The sequence below is a fragment of the Nematostella vectensis genome, chromosome 15 (assembly GCF_932526225.1).
Source record: "Nematostella vectensis chromosome 15, jaNemVect1.1, whole genome shotgun sequence".
NCBI lineage: Eukaryota > Metazoa > Cnidaria > Anthozoa > Actiniaria > Edwardsiidae > Nematostella > Nematostella vectensis.
In genome coordinates, this window is record NC_064048.1 from 2,483,662 (window position 1) to 2,510,662 (window position 27,001).

At 39.1% G+C, this 27,001-nt stretch overlaps 2 protein-coding genes and 1 long non-coding RNA gene across 3 annotated transcripts; 1 reads left to right on the top strand and 2 right to left on the bottom strand.

The window, feature by feature from the left end:
• Positions 1 to 222: 222 nt before the first annotated feature.
• On the bottom strand, positions 223 to 1,441 carry LOC125560663. The gene is made up of 2 exons (XR_007306738.1): positions 806 to 1,441; positions 223 to 308 (listed from the first exon to the last, which is right to left on the bottom strand). It is a non-coding gene; the product is annotated as an uncharacterized LOC125560663 (long non-coding RNA).
• A 1,991-nt stretch (positions 1,442 to 3,432) lies between these two features.
• LOC5510799 (alpha-ketoglutarate-dependent dioxygenase alkB homolog 3) lies at positions 3,433 to 8,573 on the bottom strand. The gene is made up of 8 exons (XM_048722595.1): positions 8,079 to 8,573; positions 7,812 to 8,016; positions 7,201 to 7,360; positions 6,305 to 6,390; positions 6,079 to 6,183; positions 5,301 to 5,408; positions 4,610 to 4,702; positions 3,433 to 3,654 (listed from the first exon to the last, which is right to left on the bottom strand). Exons 2-8 carry the CDS (start codon positions 7,989 to 7,991, stop codon positions 3,577 to 3,579), a joined length of 810 nt encoding a protein of 269 aa, XP_048578552.1. The 5' UTR covers positions 7,992 to 8,016; positions 8,079 to 8,573; the 3' UTR covers positions 3,433 to 3,576.
• Positions 8,574 to 9,693: 1,120 nt separating this feature from the next.
• On the top strand, positions 9,694 to 26,798 carry LOC5510787 (AT-rich interactive domain-containing protein 2). Its single transcript, XM_048722594.1, has 22 exons — positions 9,694 to 10,530; positions 10,629 to 10,722; positions 10,808 to 10,905; positions 12,956 to 13,065; positions 13,586 to 13,612; positions 13,795 to 13,922; positions 14,150 to 14,266; positions 14,604 to 14,661; positions 15,127 to 15,215; positions 16,117 to 16,193; positions 16,382 to 16,463; positions 16,909 to 17,005; positions 17,723 to 17,841; positions 18,199 to 18,289; positions 18,663 to 18,885; positions 19,287 to 19,421; positions 19,874 to 20,968; positions 21,286 to 22,683; positions 23,169 to 23,307; positions 23,860 to 24,009; positions 24,420 to 24,511; positions 24,986 to 26,798. The coding sequence occupies exons 1-22, from the start codon at positions 10,439 to 10,441 to the stop codon at positions 25,137 to 25,139; spliced, it is 4,665 nt and encodes a 1,554-aa protein (XP_048578551.1). The 5' UTR covers positions 9,694 to 10,438; the 3' UTR covers positions 25,140 to 26,798.
• Positions 26,799 to 27,001: the final 203 nt, after the last annotated feature.

Below are 27,001 nucleotides of genomic sequence, written 5' to 3' on the forward strand. Positions count from 1 at the left end.
GTCACTTATATTCCGGTAATTTAGAGTATTCACATTAGTTGAGCCTCCATGGTTGAACTAGCCATTATGTGTGGAAGATAAAGCTAATCAGGCAATTAGTCATGCTTCTTGGCCGATATGTATTACATGTAACTTACAACAACACACAAAGCAGCACGAAAAATAAATTATACCATTTGATATCTATCGGGGGTAACATTATTTTCCTGTTCGATATTTTTCTTGGGGGCTATTGGCTTTGTTTTTTTTTCTCTGGAATGTCACTTTTTTCCTTTTCCTGTCCCTTGAGTTTAGAGTCCAAGGTTTCACTGTATAATAGAGGAATAAATTACCTACGATTATGTGTTTCGGCCTTTTACGACGGGTGTTTCAGAAGCCGGATTCAATCCAAATCTAAGATTGCTCGTTGACATCGAAACTAGATGCATCATTCTCTGAGACAGCCCGTCATGGTAGCCCCAGTAAGTAATATTATAGATTAAAGATAATTAAAAGAATTCCTTAAACAAGCGATATCGAAACCTACCATTATACACCTATTTTAATTAAGTTTGACCATAAGAGAATGGAAAATGATGAATGCCAAACACCACTGGTTAGGGAAAACAAGTCTTGTATCTGTCAATAACATTTAGTGAGGCTGAATTGGGTTTGTAGCGAGGCCCTTGTAATGAATGAATGCATTTTTGATTATTATATATTTTTGCCAAACTTTGTTCCATTTTCAATTTTCGTATAGTCAAGCTTTATTGAAACAGGGGTATACCCGCTATATTACGTAGGATTATGTGATAACATAACCAACCTTGAATACTCTCACGATTAAGTTTCGTAGATGACGCAAAGCTTGACAGCGCTTTTAAAAAAAATCTAAAATGGACGGGAAAAAATGTTGCTAATACCCTTATGTTGTTCGCCATCTCACCAGCTAGCTTATACAACGAAAAACAACATTCAATGTTCTAATTGATTATTCATTGCTACTCTTTCCAGACTTAAGACCCCTTGAAGAGAGAATAAATAATGTATGGTGGCTTTTTCAATCTCCAGATATTGTTATCAATCTTCAAAACTTTGTCTGCGTTGCGGTCTCTTTTAATTGCTCATCGGATCGGTCCTAAAAGAAACCTCCGATTAGTAGCAAGCGATTCAGAAGGCTACAACAACGCTCTTTGAAGCAATTCCCGACAGAATACCGAGGAGCAGTTTTCATATATAGGCGTCAAAATCAGCATTTTTTCAAAGATTGTAGGACATTTTTGGCGTATTGACACGAAGCCAACAATTCGTGTGCTTGAAGCTGGAGTATCAGTAGGTGTTACTGTGAATTTAGAAAAAAAATCATCGCGCAGATTTCGAATTTTTTTTAATATAAAACTTTTGCTTCAATTTAACTTGCATGTAAAAAACAATAATTTGATTTCCAAAAAAAGTGTGAATCTAGCCCAATCTGATTAAGAATTAATAAAATCTGAAAAAAAAAAAAATACGAAAATCGCGCCAAAAACGAGTCTTCTAGCTGTTTAGCCGAAACAACCTCGGCACCACCTTAGAGCCTGCTGCTTTGGTTTTGGTTGTCAGCGGACATGTGTAGTGTTTCCATTCAAACATCTTTTGGAAGCTGTTAAAACTAAATTGCAATTCTAAAAAAAAAACTGTTTTTCGATGTTAATTTCAAATCCAAAGCATACCCTGTATAATTTCACAAATTTTTAAATTCTGAAAAATATTTACCACGGGCGGTGCATAAAATATCGACTTAATTTCAACATATATCCAAAGCTATACCCTAAATCTATGTCATAAAACTATGAAAAATATTTTAGTACACAATTTCTTTTTGCGGGGGACTGCTCGAATTTCTAACGAATCCTCTCCTAAACATTTGACAACAACGCTTTAGATCAAGCGAAAATATATCTTCAATCAAAACTTCGTTGGTAGGACAGAGAAAAAAACATGGCATAAAATTTTCCAATTCTCAATATATAAGCATACAAGGAGTTCCTCTGACCAAAAGCTTAATTCCAAATTTTAAAGAAATTTTAAAGATATGAAATTTAGATATAAGCGAGCAAAGTTGGCTTAATTTCTGATCAGAGCCCAACTTCTCCCTAAAAACGAGGAGAATTCATACTTTGAACATTTGAGAATTGCACTTCAAGCCTCATATCTCAAAGACGAATCCATTAGGAAAAAATACTTTTTGATATGTTGGTTTACATAACAAAAAGAACCTCTATGCAAAAATTCAAGCTAATAAAACTAGACCTTATTTTGGGAAAACTTGCCATTTTTTTGCTGTCCGTTGGTAGTATTTTCCGGAATTTTTGGTCGCATTCAACATTTCGAGTGGTGTAGATCTCATTTCCATAAAGATCTCTTAGTCATGTCAGAGTTGCAAGCAACTAGGGAACTTCGGCTATTATTTACCTAGGATGTTTTAAAAATAGAATAAGTTAGTTTGGCATTGAAATCCCTTCACTGAACAAAGGATTATCACCGCGAACAGCAGAGCCATTCCTGATGCACTACACCCATCTCCAACACAATACGAGTCGTGTTAACAATCTCAGACCGCCATTTTACGGCCCTGATGAATACTGAGTCACAAATATCCCATTTCCATATAGAATGTGGAAGGTAATAATCGAAGTAATGCGAACAGCATGCAACAGTCTGAAAAACTGTTGATGATAAATAATGCATCGAAACAAAGGCTGAACATTTTGACTGTCTTTAAAACATCTATTATAAACACAAAACGTAAGGTAAAATTTTCGACTTTATTACAGTTTATAAAAAGTTATCATACACATAATTTCTACATAGTTTATAAAGTTTTAGTCGCAAAAGCTTTAATTTAATTTACAAATTGAACTAACTGAGCATAATTCCTCTGTTGAAGTCGGTAGATCCAACTTTTACGTAACAATATTGTTTCGTTTGTATTTAAAGCCGCATTGTCACCAGTTTACTTCCGGAGGTCCGACGGAAACCTCAACCGTTAAAAGGCAAAAGAATCTATTAGAATCCGAGATATTTAACAGGCCATCCGCTCTAAATTATCAATCACATCCTCAAAGAAACTTCCATTAGACACAATGCTTTCAATATTTTGAAATATTTTTCGCGTTTTCCTTTAAAAATCATCGGAGATTGTTACGTAATCGACCGGAAGTAAACTGGTGACAATGCGGCTTTAACTTCCATGATCTTCCATGATCAGAGCTGTAGCATTATAAATATTTGGGGGGCTCGATACAGAAACAACAAGAAAAAGTGTTGTGTCCCATCCACGCCTCTTCTCGTCATTTTCTTATATATATATTTTAAATATAGGGGGGGGGGGGGGGGAAGCGTCCTATCCCCTGCTACGGCCTTGTAATGACTCGTTATTAGACAGTTAAGAAATAGAACGCATTTTTTTAATGTAGGGTAGAATGAAATTTACCGATCCGTGCGGATTTTTTTTTACTACTGAGATGAACACCTCACTAGTATAGTACTCCATAGCCTGCAAAAACAGGCGTCACGTAATAAATTTTCCTAAAGATATCAGCTAACAAAAGTTGGTTACTTGACTGGAGAGATGTTTCTGAATGTTAGGTTAATCCTTGGGCCTCTGTCATGATACTCTTTTGGAACTCGATGCTGAAAGAAAAGAAAAATATGATCTTTGTGGTTTACTAATGATATGGTTAAGAACACACGTTTTTACGTACCAAAAAGAAATAAAGAATAAAAGTAATTCAAATCAACAACATATTCATCGCCACGATCATCACAAGCAATCACCCCACTCGCTCAATGGTCTGACAAATATTTGGTGGTCTGCGTAGGCGTGGTGTAGACAAGTTATAAATCAAAACAAGGTTGAAAAAGTAAGTTGTACGCCTCTGTAAAATGTCAGCACAACTGCTCTTTTTTTTACACAGGCGCACAACATTCTTTTCCAACCTTGTTTTGAAATCTAAGCATGACATTGTTCCCTCCCATAGTTTTAAATTGTTTATCTAATAAGATCCAGTGGACTTTGTTGTTTTAGAAAATGCCATGTAAATTCATCAGTTTGTAACGACACAAATGCATTGGGTTAAACGTTGATTCAGACGTCGTAACAAATGTGTCACGTTCAATACATTGCGAGTAGTAAATGCTGACTTGATTTGAAAATAAATAGAAAATGGAAATATTCGGCACATCAGAAGCCCGACGTCTGAGTTAGTGTTGTGCTTTTGCACGACTGGTGGAGCTGCCATTAGTGCCGTGGCAAACCTAATTCTGCCGTGTCGAACTTAAAGCCGCATTGTCACCAGTTTACTCCCGGTCGATAATCTAACAATATCCGATGATTTTTAACGGAAAACGCGAAAAATATTTCAAAATATTGAAAGCAGTGTGTCTATTGGAAGTTTCTTTGAGGATGTGATTGATAATTTAGAGCGTATGGCCTGTTAAATATCTCGGATTCTAATAGATTCTTTTGTCTTTTAACCGTTGACGTTTCCGTCGGACCTCCTACCGTCAGATAGTGTGAGAGATCTGCACCTTCTTAAAGACAAAGTGACAACAACTTTTTTGAGCATTGCATTGCTGTTTCTATTACCTGCCAGTCCTCTTGTACAGATCCTCGCATCACTAGAAGACTACCACAGTTTAGCGGGACTTTGATGTGCTGCATTAGCGAGTAGTCGTCCCCCTGCAACAATACAGAGAGCATGATGATGGTTTCATTTTCAGTTTAATCTTTGTTTATCGAGGGAAGCATATTTAACCGATTCAGGTTAGTGTAGTGCAGCTTGAAGAGGCGGGGCCTCCGGTTTAGTGTCCTTATCCGAGAAGACTGGAAACACGGGAGAATATCTTCAACTCACTTGTGACAAAAATTCGAATCAAGGCAGGAACCCGGAAAAATCCCCAGTTTGAGCCAGGATTCGAACCTGGGGCACAGCGGTGAAAGGCCGACGCGCTAACACACTAGGTCACCCGTTGATCCCACGATGATGGCAATACCATCGGTACTAATGATGATTATAGCAATGATCATGTAATGGCCAGTGAAGATGATGGTGATGATTACGATACTGGGAGGATGCTGAGATTTTCTGTGATAATGATCATTGTGAGGATGATGATAATTGTATAGATTGTATAGTCATTTATTATTATCATTTGTCATTGTCATTTATATTAAGAAGTATGGTACAGATATTGGACAATATGGTACAATAACTGTATATGCATTACAGTCTATTCTGTAGACAATAAAATATACATAAATACCAACTATATCCTACCTCATTGAGGGGATTTTTTCTAAGCTCGAATACCCTTGAATCACCAAAGGAGAGTGATGCTATAGTAGGGTTAACTCCTAAAGAAGGCTCATCGTCAGCATGCCAGTCCTAAAAAAATAGCAAATAAAGAACATTGTGGATTGTGAACATTGTGGATCGTGGAAGCATGGGTGGCCAAGGGTGTTAGTACGTCAGCGACAAAGCAGCAACTATGAATGCTAAATAAGCAAATGAAAACTTGCTAAAGGCAAAGAAAGAAGAAAGGCACCAAAAATTTGATCTAATCATGTGGTGTGTGTGTCTGATGCTATCGTTTCAAGAAACTACGATCCTACTATATATTATTTGGAGCCATAAATATGGCTGTCAGGTAGCTTGATAGAGAGGTAAGATTAACAAAAGGAAGGGACAAGTTTACAGAAAGATGAGTGGCAGAGCAAAAGACAAGTGGCACATACACAACAAGGAAGACGATATACACAAGAGAGGAGAAGGTAATATTAACAAAAGGAATGGACACGTTTACAGACAGACAGTGACAAGATAAGGCATGGATACAACAGGGGAAGAGTACAAATGAGGAGTAGGTAAGATTAACAAAAGGAATGGACACGTTTACAGACAGACAGTGACAAGATAAGGCATGGATACAACAGGGGAAGAGTACAAATGAGGAGTAGGTAAGATTAACAAAAGGAATGGACACGTTTACAGACAGACAGTGACAAGATAAGGCATGGATACAACAGGGGAAGACGATATACACAATATTACATACCACACTATCCTTGTTGTGCCTGTATAGGTTGGCAAGCATGGAGTTGAACGTCTCTCCAGTTGCTTTGGCTATCTTTTCCCTTAAAATATTCAAAATTGGCGACCACTTCCAAAAAAAAAACAAAAAAAAAAACAATTAAATGGAATGAGAGGGGAACCTCCCCCTTCCTAATAAGGGAGGAGTGGCTGAACAACAACCCATACAGCAATAATATTCATAAATTTACCTGGAAAGGTCTGAGAGTGAGGCCAGAGTAGGTATATGGAAACTCTCCAAACCAGGCAGTAAGCCGCGGCTGTTTATGAAATTCACCTATTAAAAATACCCATTTAAAATAGCCATTTTAACAAAGCTGAATCCTTTTTTAAGAGACTGATGAATTTTTCTCCACTCCCTTCAAACCAAATTTACAATACAAAGTTGTAGCAGGCCCTGAAATATAAGGAAATTACATCAAGAAAATTTATTAGGGGCACAGCCATGCCTCTACTTTTAATTTCCCTATTTTTTCAAGTATTGGGAGGGGGGGGGGGGCATGTGCCCCAGTGCCCCACCCCCTACTACAGCCCTGCAATGTATTAGATAGTATATGCTAGTATTGTGGCTCAGTAACAGCAATTTTTAATTGTCTTTTGTTGAAGGTGCCATACTGTGAGAGCTGAACCAGGGTTGTAGAAAGCATGTTGGTAGGGTTATCTGCCCGGTGTAAAGCAGGGTTTTATAAAGACATTATGAGTAAAAAGTTGTGTACCTCTCACCGAGGCTTATCCCCCTAAACAAAATTGTAATTATAGACATTTTTTTCCATTTGATTTTTCTTCCCACCCAGATCTTGCTCAGGGCACCCTACACACTTGAACCAGCTCTGGCATTACAAGAAGGAACAAAAGGGAAAAAGAAGGGTGACTAGGCTTACCCCCTAAAAAAATTGTAATTGTAGACATTTGTTTCCATTTAATTTTCCTTCCCATCCAGATCTTGCTTAGGGTACCCCACTCACTTGCCTCAGCTCTCGCATTGAAAAAAGGGTAAAAAAAGGCTGACAAAACCCCCAGCTATGCAGGCTAGTTTTAGGTGTTCGCTGTTTTACTGGTTGTGCTGAAAAACATGGATTGTATGTACCTTTAATTTTGATATCCTTCTCCTCCCAAGGAATCTCAGCCTGGAGCTGCTCAAACATCCATTCTGTCTCATCACCGTCCAGGAATGAAGGATACAAGTCGATGATTGCCAGACCTGAGGGCCCAGTACTGATCTCATAGGTACCCCTTTCTGTTAGTGTCTGGATGTCAAAGAAATACATCATTGCCAAAGGAAATGAGTACAGAATAGCTGTGGAATAGCACCAAACATAGCTAACATGACTTGGTAGTTTTCTACGAGTCAATAGATAGTCAACGAGGCGTGTAGCCTTGTAGACTCATAGAAAACGAGAATGAGTAGTGTAATTGTTTTAGTATAAATCCACTCAAATACTACCTTCAAATAACTGACGATTTTAATAATAATTCATATGTTGTTTTTGTGAAAAACGCCGGTTTTTTCGCTACTCGCTATCTATCGCTCAATAGATAGTGAGTACGGGAGCCAATCAAATTGCTGGAATCGTGATAGTATGTGAGTAGATTTATACTAAATAAATGTAAGTATATATAATGCATATAATTCCATCCCAAACTTCGCAAGATATTAGTATTGGAAAGAAAAAAATAACAATCTAAAAAGTACCTTACTTTAACTGGTGGAGCTTGTCGTATTGTATTAACAACATTTCCTTGAAAGACGAACTTCTTTTCAGAAGGATCATTGGATCCCGAGGCCTGTTCTTCTTGCGATGTTGCTGTCTTGTTTGAAGGTTTCGCCATTTTTCCTGCCCATGATCCTTGGATTCGCTTTTTCCTTCGTTTGTCCATCTCTATAAGAGCGTATCCTTTTTACTTTCCCTCCCGAAATTAGTGAAACCTATTAGGGAGTAAATAGTTCTAAGTTCTAAGTTTTACGAAATTATTACTTTCACGATCGTCTTGTAGTTTTGGACATTTTTTTATGGTTATGTATACGTGTGAATCTATTCATGTTTTGTCCGCCATTTTGAATATAAGCTGAAGGCCACTGACCAATTCCTGTGGGCTCATTACTACCCTTCTACCAAAGGGCTCAGAATTTTAAACCAACAGGGGATGGGTAAAGCAATTTTTAGCCTCTGGATCCTATCCCAGGGTACCATGTGACCTGCAGCCTACTTGTAGGCGTTTATTTACCCTGTGCTTTTCGCTATGTTTACCCGATGTTTTTGTGCCTGCTCTCGGCCGGCACTTCGCGCAAATCGTTCACGGGTCAGCGCGCAGGAAAAAATACCGGGTAAACAGCGAGAAAAACCGGGTTAGGTTAATATCGCCTTCAAGCAGGCTGCCAGTCGGTTTGATTGGCGAATCGCCCGCTAAACCACAGGGAGCTCACGATTTTTTCTCTATTGATATTACCAACAGAGCATGGATTCCCCAGAGCATGGTATTTGACATCATGGAAAACAATGTACAAATGTACGAAAAAAAATGTATTGTCAAAAAGAATAAAAGTTGCTTAGTCTGGTATTTATATTTACATTTGTGCTTGTTCCCTCGCCGTTTTGGAGCATTTGCAGAGGTATTTGATGTTTTTCGAAGAACCGTCTTGCAGGTAAAAAAGAGCAAGTATTCCATCAACACTTTATTTGCGATTTTTAGAGCGCTGGATGGAATAAAGCACCATTGATCTTCACCTTGTTTTCAACAATGTTCTGAGGCAAGTTAAGTGTTTTTAGCTTTATCCTGCCTTTAGCGTCGATTTGACGACTAGTTTTTCGCCGTCGAGCGACGATGGCTCACTTCAGAAGCGTGACATGTGCAGTGCGTGACATGTGTCTGTTTTGGCTCCGCGAGCGTGGACCGTAAAGCTGGTAAAATTAATTTTGCACAATTTTATTTCAAGACAGGGCCGAATGGATTTCCCCCACTAGAGTTAAAGTGTTTATGGAAATACACATCTTTGTTTTTTGCCCACCATGGAATCATCTATGATATTATTTTGGATTAGACAAAAAAAAATTATACACAGAATGGACCACCAGTTCTCTTATAACGGGCGTAGGAATTTCAACATTCTTTGCTTTGTTGACTTGTCTACTTATAACTAATAATCAGAACATATCTGAAATCATACTTGTGTCTTGTGTGTGCCAGATTTCAATATCAAGCAAAAATGAAATAAAAAAACTTCATTAAACGCTCTAGTTTTCGCGCGGGTTTTGTTTTGAAGCAATAAGTTTGTACGGGTAATGATTACGCCGACCCCCCTCTAGCCGTAATAGTAAGAGCGATAGTCAGGGTAATAAGAATTACAATACTGATCATCCAAACTCTGCAAGTTTTGACCCTTATTGTTTCTAAAATTTGAATTTTACCAAATCAAAGTAAAATAAACACATTATTGCTTATATTCCGTGGCCGATATTGGAAGTTATTTGACGTATCGAATTGTTGTAAGAAGCCGTTTGTTTTTATTTTGATGGCGGTAATTGATTTAAAGTGAAATTCTCTCAAGATACTGTCGCCTTTAGCTTTTTCGGGGGGATCTCGTGTTGAACAGAAAATTTGCCTCGGTTTATGAATGCATCGATTTACACGCATTTGTATGGGGGTATTTGGAAGCTAACGGACAGCTTTTCAGCTTCCAAATTTCAACTCCGCGTAGTTGATCTACTGGAGACTTGTACCAAAAAGTCGTTCTTGGCAAGAATTTTCAAATTTCGTTATAAGAAGGCTAACAAGTTACTCACCTCTGAAGTTGGACAACGATTTGCGACTCGTGGTTTAAACTCGACTTGCCTTTTCAAATCTCGACGCATTTCTCAAGGAATTTCAGTTTAGGGGTGCATTTGACTTTTTCCATGGGGGTTTCAAAGGATATCGCTGTGGCTTCCGTCTAACTGCTTTTATTTATGCTCCTGAACTGGTTCAGACTTGAAGTAATTCAGCCAAGGCAATAATGGCCGTGCGCGTATTTTACTTACGATTCTGGCTCTGGTTTTGAAGAAAATTGCTACTTCCCTCGCTTGAAAGGCCCAACAGTCTACGGAATAACATATTTGGGGTATCATTCAAGTGTGGAGTGAGCGAAATAAGACGAAATTCGTGATTTTTGGACGTCATTGACAGTGTTATGCTCTGTGCTCGAAATTTGTGATTGGTCGATTGAAGCGGCGAAGCATCGAAATTCAAAACTCCCACCAAATTTGCCGTGCAGTTCAATAAGTTTTGTATTTGCAAAGTGGGACAGGACATTGACTGGAAAATACCATCCCCGATCTACGGTCTGGAAAATGGCCAAGGAACTCGGCCTAGATGCTTCTGCCTATGAAAGAGAATACAACAATTTTATGACCAAATTGAAGAAATTTCACGATAGTAAAGGGTGAGTTTAGCTTCTGGTGCCTAAAAATAGGCTTTCTGGTTGAAAGGTTCTCTTTTTCTTGTGTGTTTTTATAAATAGTTTTTAAATTCTTTGTGCAGGACTCCGTTTCGCCGGTTGCCTTGGCTTGGGGGTCAATTTTTGGACCTCTTTCTCTTGTATAAAAAAGTGACCGATCACGGTGGATGGGTGAAGGTACGTGAGTCAAGGCTTCGAAACTCGATTTTTTTTTTGAGTTTTTTTTACTAAAATTTACCCGACCTCTGCTTGTTTAATGTAGGTGACTGAGGATAAAAAGTGGAGGGATATTGCAGAGTTTTTTAACCTCCCATCTACTTGTACAAACGCTGCTTTTGCTTTGAGGCAACATTATGCAAGGTAAGAGCGCTTGATGATTTCACTTTTATGAAGTGTTTTTTTTTTTCGCTTTCACTATTCTGTTCGGATAATTTTATAGTTTGCTATCTCTGATATCCGGTTGCTATCAAACATCGGTCGTTTAAACATGTTTCAGTACTTAATATCATAGTTTTAAGAAGATCTTTTAGCCAATGCTCCTATACTTTAGGGATCTATAGATTTATAAATGGCCAAGTGACCAAATTTGCACTTTAACTATTTTTTCTTACATTTGTCCGACTGTCCGGCTGACAGGAGTATTACATCAATTAATACTCGTTCTAATCTTACTATTTATTGTAAATTCATTGACATTTTAAACGGATTTTCCAGTCTTGTATTTTCAACCTCATTTGTCACCTGGTTGGCTTTGTTATGAAATTTGTTACACATTTGAAAACTTCCTTTTGAAAACAACACTCATATCTATCTTGGAAACCACCTAATAAAAAGGGATATCAATGAAAATCGACCAATTTCTATCTCGCTCTCCCTTCATCACAACTTTTTAAACCAAACTGTTTTTGTCCTTTGTGTTCAATTTGAAGAGGGGGCTAATGTTTCCCTTTCAGACCAAAACATTTGGTTGAAATTTGATCGGCCGAAAACAGGCGTTAAAAGCTCTCCCCTATTTAAACCAAATTACTGTAAATGCCTGTTAAGTCATGGTTAGTGGCTATGGTAAAGCAGCTTCCGAAAAATTGCTAGAGAAATTTATTGCTTTGTGAGAATTTTATGTTAATTAGCAACGTGTGCCCTATTGTGCACACTTGTCTTTTTTTCTGGTTAAGTGAATTTCTTCATGTCCTTAGAGACCAAATGCCTGACTTGGTTGTGACCTTGGTGGCATATTGCCGTGTGAGGGCCACTATATATGTCAATTGACATGTCACTTATTTTTGAATTTGAACAGAAAATTGTACAATTTGGTCACAAGTAAAACTAACATTCAAAATGGTAATTCTACCTTAGTTGGCGTTTATCTCCTTAAATAATGTCACCTTTTCCAGACTTTTCAATTAACTTTTCACTTTAGCTGAAGGATGCTATTTACTTCCTAAAGGTGCTTGTTTGTGAGCTAGAAAACTTGGCCTCCCAAGTACCAAACTTCTTCATATAGCCAAGTGTTCACTTGCCATAATTTTTGTCATTACCTCTTTCTAAGCCAGAAATTTGCTAGCAGCCAGCACTTAGGGGAAGTTATAGATATTTATCTTGCATTAACAGCTTTTAAATTTAGAAAAGATGTGTACATTGTAAGCAGTGATTAATGATAGTGGAATTAGATGTTTTTATTGTTGATTACTATCTCTGACACTGTTAACCAAAATGATAGCTACAATGTATGATCAGACACAAGAAGTCAAGTAGCATTTCATTTATTTTGCCTGGTAATTTGTATCTTTTGTTGCATTTTTTGGTTATTATGTTGCTACTTTGAAACTTTCACATTCCTTTTCTGTTAAAATAACTTCTGTCTCCCTTTTTTAATTCTCAACTTGCCTGTATTTAGGAATAAGTGTGCAGTATTATTTTTATAATTTGGGAGACAGGTATATGTGAAAATGGTGTCTATTATTATTAGGTGGCCCATTACACACCTTAGGGTATAAGAAAAACCACTAATTAACACTAACCACCTTGCAGTTTATTATATTAGGAGCTTTATCTATTGCCTGTGGTCTATCTACTTATGCTGCATAGCAGTCTGTGATTGAAAACTGCATCAGGTTACCCGAACCTTTTCCATTTTAAAGTGTATATACAAGATGAAAAATTGTGAAAAACATTGTTTACTTCTCTGTTGTTTACTTGAATTTCCTACAAGTGCTTTTTCCTTACTTGTTGTAAATGTATGTATGTTTCCTTTGATTTCTTGCACTTGAAAGTGATTAAAAAAAAAACAAAGGCCAAGTTCATTTGAATTGATTAACATTGGATGTGGCCTGTGAAAAAATACAACTTTTGAACTTTGCCTAAATAGCCAAAAATGCATATTCTTCATCGTGTTTTTTTTTTTTTTTAACAGATACCTTGAAGCATATGAGAGAATCAACTTCTTTGGGGAAGATGCTGAAGATGTGCTTGCGTCTGGACGGCCCAATACACCCATATCAATGGCACCCTATATTGCGCCAGGTGAGCATGCGATTTGTCACCCCTCCTCGCATACAGTGGTGCATGTCGCCCTACAATACTCCTCCAGGGTTTGATTTTTGCAATTATTCACTTACCTGAGGTAATGCGGCTGAGTTGAGGGCATTTAAATTTTTCTTATTATCCATTCAATAATTTCATGGAATAAAATGATAATAAAACATGTGTTTGTTATTGCCGAGGAAGCCTAGAGAAACTTAAAAGGAATAGGAATCAATAATTCAATTATAACTTTCAGTTAGGAAAAGCACTGTAATAGCACCATTATATGAAACATAAATTAGGTAAATTTGTGAAATTTAGCTCCCATACATTTTTCAAACATTTGGATCCACTGCTACTTAGTCTCCACAAAAAGGGGTGTTATATGATCATACTTTGTTATCTCCATTTGAACTTACGTAAGTTAGAAACAACCCACCACTTTTTGTCCCAATCTGGCTGTCTATATCATATCATATTATAATATTATATTCATATTTTATCATATCTTCCCTTTCAGAATATACACAGTCTATAATACCAAAAGGTAGGGGAAGTTCATGTATACACACTATTTACATTAAGTACTCAGTTTCAATTATATGCTTCTGTAAAAACCTGAAATAATCTTGATTAGATATTTGTCACCTCTTAAACTATTGTTTACTGTATGTTTAGACTTTAGCGACTATTCAAAGTATTTTTATTCTTTTTGTGTGTGTTTTGCAGATGAAAATAGAAACTTTGAGAAGTTAGTGCTGTCCTTACAATGTGGCTTGCCGAACGAAGTGGATTTTGCAATCAACATCTGTATGCTGCTTTCCAATGTCAGCAACTCTGTCTTCAACCTTACAAAGGTATCAGATTAGATACCTAATTGCAATAAGTACTCCATATTTGGGACTGTGATTGAAATCCTTGAGCATGTAGAAACAAAGCAATATTTTTTTTTTCAAATCGCATTAGTTTGTTTACGCCAGGAAAAGAAAGCTTGGTAAGGCTAGAGTAGAATACTTGGGTGGGATGTTAACAAGCGATGTTTTCAGCTTGTTATGTGTATGTTGATTGTTTGATTACCTCTTAGGCACCTGCTGTAATAGACATGCTTCTAGCCCATGTTGGTGTTTTTGGGGAGAACTCACAGAGCCTCAAGGATGTCTACAAAGAATGGTATCAGAAGACAGATCGGGACTTTATCAAGGTATGATCAAAATAACCTTTAAAAAGTTATTCTCTTTTTTCAAATAAAGGAAAAATTTGTTTTGTCTAGCTTGAGTGGTCTTGTGTTTAGTCGTTGAAATAAAAAAAATGAACTAATTATAGGCCAAATTTCCATCCCTTTACCATCATCCCTTTTCCATCATCATCATCATCATTGTTGTGGTTGTTCTTGTCATCTTCGTCATCATCATCAGGAATGTCACTCTCATCATCACTATTTTTATATTACCATTACGATCGTTACCAACACCACCGCTATGTCCATCATCACCACCACCAACTATCAATTCTAACCATGGTTGTGTATCATTGCCTAGTTCTGGATGGAAACAATTGAAGAAGATGAATTGAGAGCACTGTTCTGTGAAAGCAAAGGTATAAACAATTTAAACTTGTATATTTATAAGCAAACTCAGTTTAGTTCAGTATGCACAGTAAAGCATGCTTTGATTAAAAAGTGCTTAAACCACGCAGATCCGCGCTGTGCAAACCCCAAATCATAGCTCGATAGCTGATTGGCTTAACCTTGCGCAGAACTGTGCATGGGGACAGGAACCTAAGACATTTCCACTTAATAGTTTTATTTTCAAGTTTAGAGTTGATCTCTGTTAGAAAGGGGAAAATGCATGGTCTAAAGTAGTAGACTTATTAGAATTGTGCTCATAGTTTATCCTTGAAAACATGATTTGGGTACCTGATACTTGATTCTAATGGCCAGTAATGGTAACAGAATTAGGGTAAACAAACAGTTGATATACTGGACCCCATAATGGAAATATGGCATGGACTTAATTCAGCATTGCAGACAATAACTTTTATCTTCTCATGTTATTTTTCCAGATCAAGTTGAATCTGTTGAGGATGACAGACTGTTCAATGATGGTAAAAAGTATGGGGCAAGCAGTATAGAGGCCCAACGAGTTGCACAGGTTAGAACATCCAGCCACACAATTTGTTACTGTTTATATACGGTACGACTAGGATTGTCAGAGCAATTCAAGTACTACAAGCCATGAGTCTTGTAAATCGTTAAAATGTTAATTGAACATGGTGTAATGTGCAGTTAGTGATTTGCATACATAGGTATGTTTATGAGTGGCCCTCTTGAAGCAAGCCAGTCTGTAGGTCCAACTTACTTGACAGTGTTGTTTTGTTTTTATTTTGAATCTTTAAAACTCTGATTATTTTAAAATATACAATTTTACCTGTATTATTTGATCCTTATGCAATAATACTTGAGCTGTTTTAGTTGTTGAATCGTTTAAAATTCATGGTGATTCAAGTGGATTTTATTCACTAAGTTGAACTTGTATAGGGTTTTTTTAGCCTACAAACCACACATCAAGCGAGTCAGATCAACAAGTTTTATAATACAGGGCTTCTGGAATTACATGAAAAAACCTCAAAATTACGCAGCATTCATTGCTAAATTACGTGCTAAATTACGCAGAAAATCAAACATTATGCACTAAATTACGCTGGATTTTGCAATATATTTTTCTTTAAGGGATCCTTTACTGAATTAGGCACTAAATTACACGGAATATCAACTGTTACGCCCAAACTACATTTTGTACAAAAGGAAAGCACAAAATAACTTGAAAAGGTTTATCCTAAAAGAACACATCAGCTATGCACTTAAATGTTTTGTCTTTCAAAATTTAGCCAAATTATGCGGGATTACGCCCAAATTTGTGGATTACGCGGAAAAAGCCAAATTACGCGCTTCCGCACAAGCACGTAATTCCAGAAGCCCTGACAATAGTACCTGTTATACATATATAGCCTTGTTACATATTTATGCTTGTCTGATCAAGTTTGTGTTCTTAGGTCTGCATGATCCTGTATAACTTCTCGTTTGACTCCACGAATGCAGAAATTCTAGCAAGCCACACAGTTTGTCTAAGGTATAAGTTATATGATGCAATTCCTGAAGGGCCTCTCATTATGTTTTTTTCCATTAATTTTTCTTCACCATCTCTATCTGGCCATTGTTGTTTGATTTTCTGCCTGTGTCATATACTGCAGTAACCAGTAACCTACACTATTTCATAAGGCAAGATACAATATCTTCTGCTAAATGGCCTCTTGTTAGGTTTCTGATGATGGGAATTTGTAGTCGTCTTGGAAATCTCCAAAACCTGGCATGGAACACTCTTTCAAACCTCGCAGAGAAGGTGAGAAACCCTGATCCTACACAGGATTGAATTACCTTATGTGTACATTCAAATACATTCAAATTTTAATGCCAAGTACAGTTACAGTAATAATATTTCTTTTGTGCACAACACATTCTTTCAATTCTTGTGGAAAAGGTGAAAAACCCTTATACCTAGACAGGATTTATTACTCTATCAATATAAATATCATTACCTTACATTACATTCACAACTTTTTATGGCAAGTTTTAGATTACCAATTAAAGCAAAATGTTCTTTAAGGATGACATAAGGACAATCACTGGCTTTTGAACCCACAGAACTTTAAACCTGGTATGCCATTATGGAAGCTTGTCAATAGATTGTATTATGACTCTCCCATTTCAAGTTTCTATTTTTGTTATAGATCTTCATTCTTTCATATACCTCCCCATTTGCTGAATATTCTTTCTTGAATCTACAGATGAAGCTAGACCCTATTGAGTCAAACGTCACCCAAGTGTTTTTTCAAGTTATGCACCACTTTTTGAATGACAATGACCGCTTTAGAGTCATCAAGGGTAATTGTTGATTATTTGAAGTAAAATAAATATGGTGTGGTCATAATTAACTGTGTGTGTGTCCTTTATTCTCCACAATATGTGTGCTTTCTTTTCAACGATGGATATGTGTATGTGTTTTATTCCAGCAATTGGTGTGTTGTGCTGACTGTATGGCTGTGTTCTTTATTCTTTTTATCCTCAGACATGAATGTTTTGTGCTTAGAATTGACTGTATGTGCACTTTATTTTCAGCAATGGATGTTTTTTTAGAATCCACTGTATGTGTGTTTTATTCTCGGCAATGGATATGTTGTGCTGACTGTATGGCTGTGTTCTTTATTCTTTTTATCCTCAGACATGAATGTTTTGTGCTTAGAATTGACTGTATGTGCACTTTATTTTCAGCAATGGATGTTTTTTTTAGAATCCACCGTATGTGTGTTTTATTCCTGGCAATGGATATGTTGTGCTGACTGTATGGCTGTGTTCTTTATTCTTTTTATCCTCAGACATGAATGTTTTGTGCTTAGAATTGACTGTATGTGCACTTTATTTTCAGCAATGGATGTTTTTTTTAGAATCCACTGTATGTGTGTTTTATTCTCAGCAATGGATATGTTGTGCTGACTGTACATATTTGCACTTTATTATCTACAAGGGATGTGTCTGCTTAAAATTTACTGTATGTGTGCTTTACCCTCAGCAATTCACCTGTAATATGTGCTTTATTCCCAGCCATGGATGTGTTGGCTAAGCTATGTACTTGTGAGGAAAATGACACTGTGATGGAGAATGGATTAGAGGTGCATGGCTATGAATCCCTGATCAGAATCCTAATCATCCCAGACATTCAGGTAAAACTAACACATATTTACTATTCTCAAAGAATCCCATCTGTTGGCTTTTTGTGTTCTCTGATAAGCATTTTTAAGTGTCACTGACAATTAAAAGCCATGACAAGGCACATGCACTGGATGTGTGAGATGATATCTCCCCAGACACTGAAAAGTGGGTAATTACTTATCGAGGGATCACCAAAGACTATCCTTTTTCTATATGATATCTATGACTGTGCAAAATCCTTGGTATGCTCTTTGTGACAGCTTAGATGTGAAAACAAGTCATATTAATGTAAGCCAAGTAAGCAGAAATTACTTTAGCTGATAAGCATCTTAGTTTCTGGCTCCTGATAGCATGTGCTTTGATGTTAGCTTGTTATAGGCTCCCTAGAAGCCCTATACAACATCTCTGGTGTTGGCCAGGTGACTTCAGACCAGATAGCAGGCATTCACCATAGTGTGGGTGAGTAGATGTGCATTCTCTTAGTCGCTAAATTAAGTTGATTGTTTTATTTGGATTGTTACTGATAAAAGTGTTATATTTAAAATTCTGTCTTAAAAATCTTAAAAAGGTTTGAAATTTTTCGGCTTTTAGGAGCCATGGAAATTTGGTCCACCCTTAAATAAAGAAGACCCCTGTCAATTCTATTTCATCATTTACTATATATTACTGAAAGTCTTGTATCACCATGTCATCTAACAACTACCCATGGCCAACAATTTTATTTATGGGTGCAAGTCTTTTCTTAGTACCTCTTGACTGGTGTTTCTACTTATCTAATGTTCTTGTTTAAGATCTCAACGACAAGTTTTTAACTATTTGCTTGTTGTTTCAGATACTCTGGTCTGTATGGTGACATTAGATGTGGACTTCTTTGGACCAAAGGCTCTCAGTGCAGTAACAGTCATAGAAAACAGGATATCTGCTCCCCTACCCCCCATCCCTAGAACACGGCCTGCCATGACGCCTCCCCCAATATCTCCAACCACTGGGCCACCAAAGTCTCCTGCCCCAACAAGACGAGAAGAGATGGATGCTGAGTCATTCACCTTCAAATGGTAATGCCACTTTAAGTGATTTCATGCTCTCTAATCATCTTGATCCAACAACTACTCCTACAAGGAGAAAAGAGATGGTTGCTGAGATATCCACATTCAAATGATCATGCAGCTTTTAGTAATATTGTGCTCTCAAATCTTCTTGCTCCAACAAGGAGAGAAAAGATAGACACTGGGTCATGCACGTTGTACTATCAAATCATTGTTTGTTTATAATCTGTTACCTATGGCCTGCAGGTGATAAGCATGCACAGAAATATGGATTTGGGATTTTTGAGCATGTGAGCACCTTAAAAAAATATTATTAACTCCATCATTAGTTAAAAGTATCCCCTACTTACCCCCCCCCCCCCCTCCCCAAAAAAAGCAACCTGGCTCTGAAATCTTGATTTTTTTTTCAGGTTAAAATCAACGTATGAAAATTATCCAAATGGCAGTGTATCTCGCATTGACTTGTATGCTGATTATCTGTCATCATGTAGCCGCCTGGCACGCATAGGAATCTTGAATGCTACTTCATTCAATAGAATAGTCAAGTAAGTCAAATGCTTTGTAACAGTTACAAGTATTCTCTAATTTTTATAAAAAGTAAGGTGTTTTGTGTTATAATGGTGACTTTGTCCATATCAGAGTCCATCATGTTATTCTTTTCATTTATGACAAATTATATGAAGAAATCTCGGAATAGCTATTATAGGTTTTATACTTTATTGACCAAATACAAAAGAAAATATTACATTAGCTTCCCCAAAATGGCTGATGCAACACACTCACTCATATCAGCCAATAGAAATGACACTACCTATTTTACGAGGATGACAAAGTAGTGGCCGACTTTAAACCTTTAAATCAAGGTTGATAATCAAGTTTAATAATGGGGTTACGACCTAGAGTATTGATCATTATGCCTAGACTATTATTGAGTATTATTGCTATGATTTTTCTCTATGTATATGTTGTGCTATAGTTGCATTTCTGCTTTTTCCAGAATGGCATTTCCTGATGCCCAGCTCCGGCGTTTTCCATCTGGTAACCAACTTCAGTATGCTTTGGTTGGTGTGCGCAGGAAGCCTAACCAGCAAGTTCCATCGACAATTAACTCTACCATGTCTCCTGGTACTCAGGACCACAGCAGAACACCCACTCCACCCATGTCTGTACAAAACGCACCTTCCTGGAACCAGAGTCCGAGGTTAGGGATGAGCCCAGCCCGCCCACCAGTCCCTGCTGGTCAATACCAGGGGACACCAAGAGCGCCACTTAACCAGGCACCCGTGAGAAGACCTTTCATGCCTGGCCAGGGCCTCCAACAAATGCCTGGGTTATCAGGAAGTGGCCAGGGTACTCCTGATCAGAGCGCTGGTATGGCACACCAGATGAGAACTAGAAACCAACAAATGATGATCCAACAGCGCCAGAGAATGCAGCAAAATTTACAACAACAAGGACAGCAGCAGACCCCACAGAGAATAGCCCCGGCCCCACCTAATACCCAAAACATGCGTCAAACACCAACACCACCCATGCCTCCAAAGTCACCACATGGGTCCCCAGGACTAATGGCAGCACAGCAAAATAGTGGTGGACAATCCATGCCGCAGCACCAAGTCATGCAGATGGCCCGGCAGCAAATGCCAGGCATGGTCCAGCAATCTACCAATAACCCTAGAGTACCAGCCATGAGTGGATTTCCTCTCCAACGGCCAGCTCAATTACCAGTTATGTCGACTGCTTCCATGCAGAGTCCAGTACAAACTGTGACACTACCTGGGGCAGTTAACATGCTACCACCTGGTGCACCCCTGAGACCGTACCAGGCTAGACCTCTCAGACCTGACATGGCACAGACGTGGGCGACTCCAATGGGTCAAAGCACCCAGGGCCCGAATGTTCCAGGAATAAGGCCAGGTATGGATGGAGCCCAGAGGGGAACGACACCACAGGGATGGCAGCAAGCCCCTTCCACCACTGCACAGGTCCGCCCCGGGGTAGCAGGCTATCCCACTCCACAGGAGGCTGCTGCTGGGTTTGTGGGGAGGAGCTATATGCAGCCTATTGCACCCAAGCCCATGCCAGTACCGAGGTGGGTTGATATGTACTGTATATGGTATCTGCAGTGTTATCCAATATCAATGCTTGTAGCTGAACCCACTTGTATTTCTTATACCCCATTCACCCCCAAAAGTTAAACATGTTAGAGGTGGTTAAACTAAACGTGTTTTCAAATTCATAAATTGTATCAATTAACAGGTTTTAAACTAGCTCAGAAGGTATTTATAACACAACTTCACAGAGCGCACCACAATACAGCACTGTGATGGGGACCCGGTGTCATGTGTTTTTACTTGTACTGACGTGATTTTATTGAACCCAACATTACTGTAACTATCTTCTTCACAGCTCGTCTGTCCTGAACACGAACATGCCACGCCCTTCTTTACCTAACCACAAGCCGTCCTCAGATGGTGTCGTCCTGATTGCAAGAGAAGAGAGAGCGGAGGATGTTGTTTCAACTGATCTACTACAAAACTCTGAGGAACAGCGAATTGTTGTGGTGGAGAACTCGAACAGAAGACAAAATACGGTGGAGAAAAACTCTAGTGCTAGTTTGGCAGGAAGTAATGGACATGTTGGCAGTGAGAATGGTTCAGAGACTCCTCCCCCTTCGACACGAACTGACTCAAGCACCCAGGGACTGAACAACACTGGTGGGAAGGGGGGTCTAAAAAGAGATGTGAAAGCATTACAAAACTCAAGTGATGGACAAACCAATAAAGCGCAACACAATGGACATGATAACCCTAAAAAAGCTCGATTAGGTGATCAGACAAACGATAGGGTGATATCCCCGCCTACTTTACCTTGTAGCACCGACGTCACCACACCTCTTGTTAATGGTGGGGTACGTACAGACTCTAAGAGCAAACTCATGGATAAGTTACTAGGGAATGACCTACACATGCCTCTTAACGGCGTCTGTGACATCAACTCTACGGACTTGGACTTGATTCCTGGGGAAGGAGAGCGGCTGAGTGGTAGCAACTCCAAGAGTTCGTCTCCTGATCTCTTTGAAAATAATTCTGATTTCGGAAAGTACCTAGAGGAAGGGGATACTGATACAGGGCTTTTCAGTGATGTGTTGTCAGGGGACTTGCGGATTGATCCCGTAGAACTGGACTCGGAAGAGAAAGGGAAAGACACGGAGGGTCAGGTCCCTAGTCTACCTGATCTTGGTTATGACGCTGTTGCGCAGGAGTTGAGGAACCAGACAAATAGTGTGGCTGATGACACGTTTGGCAAGTCCCTGGGTGTCAATGTTAAAGCACCCATCCCTTCCGTGTCCTCTGCATCGCAGACTCAACCTGGTCCCAACGAGATGGTGCTATCACGATACGGGGATCAGCCCAGGTACCCTGTACGGGGCCCCAATCCAGAAGGTGTCTGGAATGGGCCTGTTAAGAGCCCCATGGTATCTGGGACCATCCCTGGAAGGCCCCCCACAGCACAGACTGCTAGTGAGATCCTTGAGCATCGAACACGGGCTCTTGTTACACCAAAGGCATCAGTCATGGAGCCACAGGACCAGACGAGGGGGCAACAGGCCACGCCCCAGGTGCCAATGGGTCTACCAGCTGTTTCTGCACATATTAGCCCTGGGCCCATGGCGCCAGCTGGGACACCACCCCCAGCCACGCCCTTATCTAGTGATGGGACTGGGCCGCATTTCAAATCCGGACCAAGTACACCTTCTGTAGAGACTGTGAAGCCGTTTCAATGCCGGTGGGAAGCATGCGCAAGGTGAGTGACAGGTTATGGGTGCAACTTTGAACCTCAGGACTTGAGACCTGTGAGCATGGTTTTTATTTATGAAACTACGCGTAAATTTGAACTCTCTATTTCGCATGTAATATTTCGCCTGTTGCATTTCATATTCAACTTCTGCATTGGTTACTGTGTTATTCAGTATTCTGCAAACTTTCGTCAACCACTGCTTCCGACATTCAAAACCAACGGAATAATATTTGTCACTTTTGATTGGTCAGCACTCTGCGAAAAGGTAACCTGTTTAAAGCGAATTAATCCGCTTTACAGATTTCGAATGGCATCGGTGAGAGTTCGCATAATATAAAAAACTGCAGTAAATAAGTTAATACGATGATAAATATTCAAGTCTGGAATACGCATCTCCTGTCTTGTAATTCCGTAGTCATTCGACTTTTTATGTGATTACTAGTGTTTTCATAATCTCGATATCAATGACTAAGTGATGTGTGTGATTGCAGCTCGTTTGACGACAGCAAGCAGTTGTTTGGTCACGTGGTCAGCGCCCACGTTTCGCGGGATTCGCTGACTATGTCATGCGCGTGGGAAAACTGTGCACCTGTACGGCGATCGAGGTCTTCGCTGCTCTTCCATTTACAGGTATAAAACCCGCTCAAAAAGGTTTTTGCGATACTAAGCATTGATTATTTCTGAGATGGACTTATATAGAGCTAAGATTTAGCGAGGGAGCCTGAAATGGGAATCTTCAGAAATGTTTAATGAGAAGGGCAGTCACTTGGAATCTGACTTGTGCGGGCACTGGACTATTAAAGAAGGACAATCACGCCTCCATTTTACGCTCCCGCGCGATACCGAATCACACAAAACTTTTATTTCGAACGGCTTATTCAAGCGAGTAACTGAGAGCTTTCAATAAAATATCGTTTATAATGTTTTCTTGCAAATAAACCGATGGATTTCTTGCAAATAAACCGATGGATTTTAAATTGTGAACAATAACAATGGTGTGGTTGATCGATATTCCTAAACAAAGAGCACATGACAATACATACCTTGGGCCTAAAGTCAACCTGAAGAGTTGCAATTGCAAACGCCACAAGAAAGGAAAATAATTTGGTGTAACTTTCTTGTCCACTTCCCGATCACTATCATTCGCCTGTTTTGTTAAACAGTGCTTTTCTTGTGTTGCAGCAAAAACACATGGAGCCCACACCAGTCACCACCATTTCTCATCCACCACAGGCAGCCCAAGCGCCGCCCACGACACCAGCACCGCAGACGCACAATCCAAGTCCATTCCCAGCGTACCACTTGCTCGCACGCATGCTCAACGTACACCAGGTAGGGACCAGGAAGACTAACCTACTGAACCTTTGAACTTGGCTTCAATTTCGTCACAAAATGCTCGTAGACTTATAGATAACTTAGTAAGTTACGTTCTTCTGGATCGCATGGTCAAATCCTTCGTAGGACATTACATACCATATTTGGAACACCGCTTCCATTAATGTGTTGCTTTTCTTGTGTAAAATTGCATAAATATATGCTCAGACACCAACGTTCTATTTGGCTAATGAAGCTGAAACAATCCGACTTGTTGATTCATTTGCACGCATTTGCATTGAATACGGCTCATGGATAATACGACCTATCCTTAGCAAAAAAAAAAACCGATATGCATTTCTTGAAATAAGTATATTTTCTAACCCTTTCCCTCTTATTGGCTCGTCTCTTACCTTTTCTTTTCGTAGGAGGAAGATGAGTCCCCCCTCACCAAAACCATACGTCTCACCGCCGCACTTGTACTTAGAAACATCGCCCAGTACTCCGCCACAGCTAGAAGGTAAGGTCCCAAAAACCTCGTGCTAACAGAACTCCGCCACAACTAGAAGGTAAGGTCCCTAAAACCTCGTGCTAACAGAACTCCGCCACAACTAGAAGGTAAGGTCCCTAAAACCTCGAGCTAACAGAACTCCGCCACAACTAGAAGGTAAGGTCCCAAAAACCTCGTGCTAACAGAGCTCCGCCACAACTAGAAGGTAAGGTCCCTAAAACCTCGTGCTAACAATACTCCGCCACAACTAGAAGGTAAGGCGGAATACCTTTAAAGACTTGTTCTTATAACACCAGCTTGTACACAACTTCCATTGTAACAATTTTTCTGCCCATTGTGAGAGAACACGTCGCTATCGAAATAGGCCTGTCGTTCGCAAATTGGATCATACAGAGTGCTTGAACTTACTGTTTCCATGTTGTCGTGTTATTACTTGTTATTATTAAGTTAATACTTTTACATATATCATTACTTTCTCAACAGCCTTCTACGTCGACACGAGCGTCACCTGTCCGAAGTTGCCATGTCTGGGTCAGAGGCCGCCCATGCGGTGGCCGCCTGTCTGTCCGAACTCTCCCCACATCGCAAGACCTCGCAAAGCGACGGTGACAATTTTATTTGGACGTTAAATGGATAGCCCTCCATTACTCTGACTACATATTTAACTCAGCCATACCTATCGCCACCGAGCGTATCAATATTGAGAGTACATTTGTTCAACTCTATTACATTGTCGTTTCGGATTTACATAACATGAAAACATCTTCAACCATCAGATTTTTTTATTTTAAACTCGAGCAATGTAACTATGTCATGTACGGCTTTAACACTAGAGAATAAAGCGCAGAATATACTAAGCGCGCATGTATTAGTCAGTGTGAAGGGGACGGACGCGGAGAAGGAAGGAACGAAGCGGTTTCCTTTCCTTTCTTCTTTGCTACACCTTTCCATCCTCTCCGCTCTATTTCTTACGTTAATGGAGAGTACGTTTAAAAGATGCATCGAATGTGTTTGTATAACGATTGATTTGCTGACAACCTCAAGAAATCCTCGTTCGCCCCAGCCCAATTATAACCATGAATATATGTTCTTATCTTTTTTGAATTAGAATGTTGACAATAAAACCGAAACATAAATTGTCGCGGTAATCATCAAGCACACAAATGAAGAAAAGATTGATATGGTGATTCGCCGAATCAGTTTTCATGTTTGATTATTTTTCTAAAATAAAAGATGGCATTTTTCACAAACGTATACCTATCGCATAATTTGGCGTTTAAGGGTGCATTCGGCACTGGGAAGCTATTGGCATGGAACTAAAACTCCTATTTACCTGAACTAAACTTAAGTTAAAGGGCACCGTCACGACTTTTCCGTTGGCCACGGTTTACATCACAATCTGCGTTTAAAGGCAATGGAAGCCAGCGAAAAACCTACATTTATGTAGTGGCTCTCTAGAAAGAATCGGATTTCTAAGTTATCGTGGCCAGCGGAAAACTGAAAACTAAATGCGGAGGACTTGGTGCGAAGTGCGAAACTCAGTCGCTTTAATTCCATGTTATACAGTATTAGCTCGCTTAACTCACTCTAGGCGAGACCTTGTTGGTAACAGCATCTACTGACTTCAGGGGGTGGGGGGTTAGGCAGTGTCGTTAAACCGTTTAGATTGTTTTCCAGTTCAATTCGTCCGATGTGAGACGTTCAAACCACAATATTGTATTAATCTAAAATTTGTCAATTAACTTGGTTGTTTTGCACTGTTTTGACTGTTTCTAGGGCTTACCCAAATTAAACTAAAATCACACATCCTTGCAGTGATTATTAATGAATAATAGAATCAATAGTACGCAGACCCCGTGCAAATATTGATATCCCTCTATATGTAGAGAGAGAAATGAAACGGGTTGCTCAGCTTTCAAATTCCATGCAGCGACTCGCTTGCCCCGCTAATTTCACCCTCCTCCCCTGTCGATAAAGATGCTGTCGCGAGCAAGGTATGCTCAAGTAAAGAGAAAAAAGTCGTCAGTGTAAAATAATATAAAAAGCATATTGGTACTAAACATTTGTAACAAAGTTCTTATTGCTTTATTTATACTAAGAGGATGTACATAAGCTTAAATATCACGGGTGTTTGGCGTCACCCGTATTAGGGGGCTGTGGCGAGCGATCCTTCGTTCTCATGTGATTGTATTTATATCTGGACAACCATCGGATGCTCTTTCCTCTTGTCAGTTTCAGCTGTCTTGGCATCTCTTTGGAATCAATTAAATAAAGGAGTTTTGTATGTATACTGGAACAAACGTCTGTGGTGTTTCTATAGAGGCTTTTCAAAAATGGCCGGAACCGCATGAAAGCGAGACTAAAAATAAATAAATAACAACAACAATGGAGGCTACTCGGGTAAACCTCGGCGTGTAGGGAAAAAGTCTCTTGGACACATGTTTTGATATTCATTTCGATTTATATTAGCTCTAAGTCAGAATACGTTGTTCGCTGGGA

Bases quoted from the DNA above. Each gene is read 5' to 3' on its own strand.
- LOC5510799 (XM_048722595.1), bottom strand. From the start codon at position 7,991: ATGGACAAACGAAGGAAAAAGCGAATCCAAGGATCATGGGCAGGAAAA. The intron at 7,361-7,811 runs GTAAGGTACTTT...TTTGACATCCAG, and splicing joins GACAAGCTCCACCAGTTAAA to ACACTAACAGAAAGGGGTAC. The intron at 3,655-4,609 runs GTAATAGAAACA...CTTTTCTTTCAG, and splicing joins CTGTACAAGAGGACTGGCAG to CATCGAGTTCCAAAAGAGTA.
- LOC5510787 (XM_048722594.1), top strand. From the start codon at position 10,439: ATGGCCAAGGAACTCGGCCTAGATGCTTCTGCCTATGAAAGAGAATAC. The intron at 22,684-23,168 runs GTGAGTGACAGG...GTGTGATTGCAG, and splicing joins CGGTGGGAAGCATGCGCAAG to CTCGTTTGACGACAGCAAGC. The intron at 24,010-24,419 runs GTAGGGACCAGG...TTCTTTTCGTAG, and splicing joins GCATGCTCAACGTACACCAG to GAGGAAGATGAGTCCCCCCT.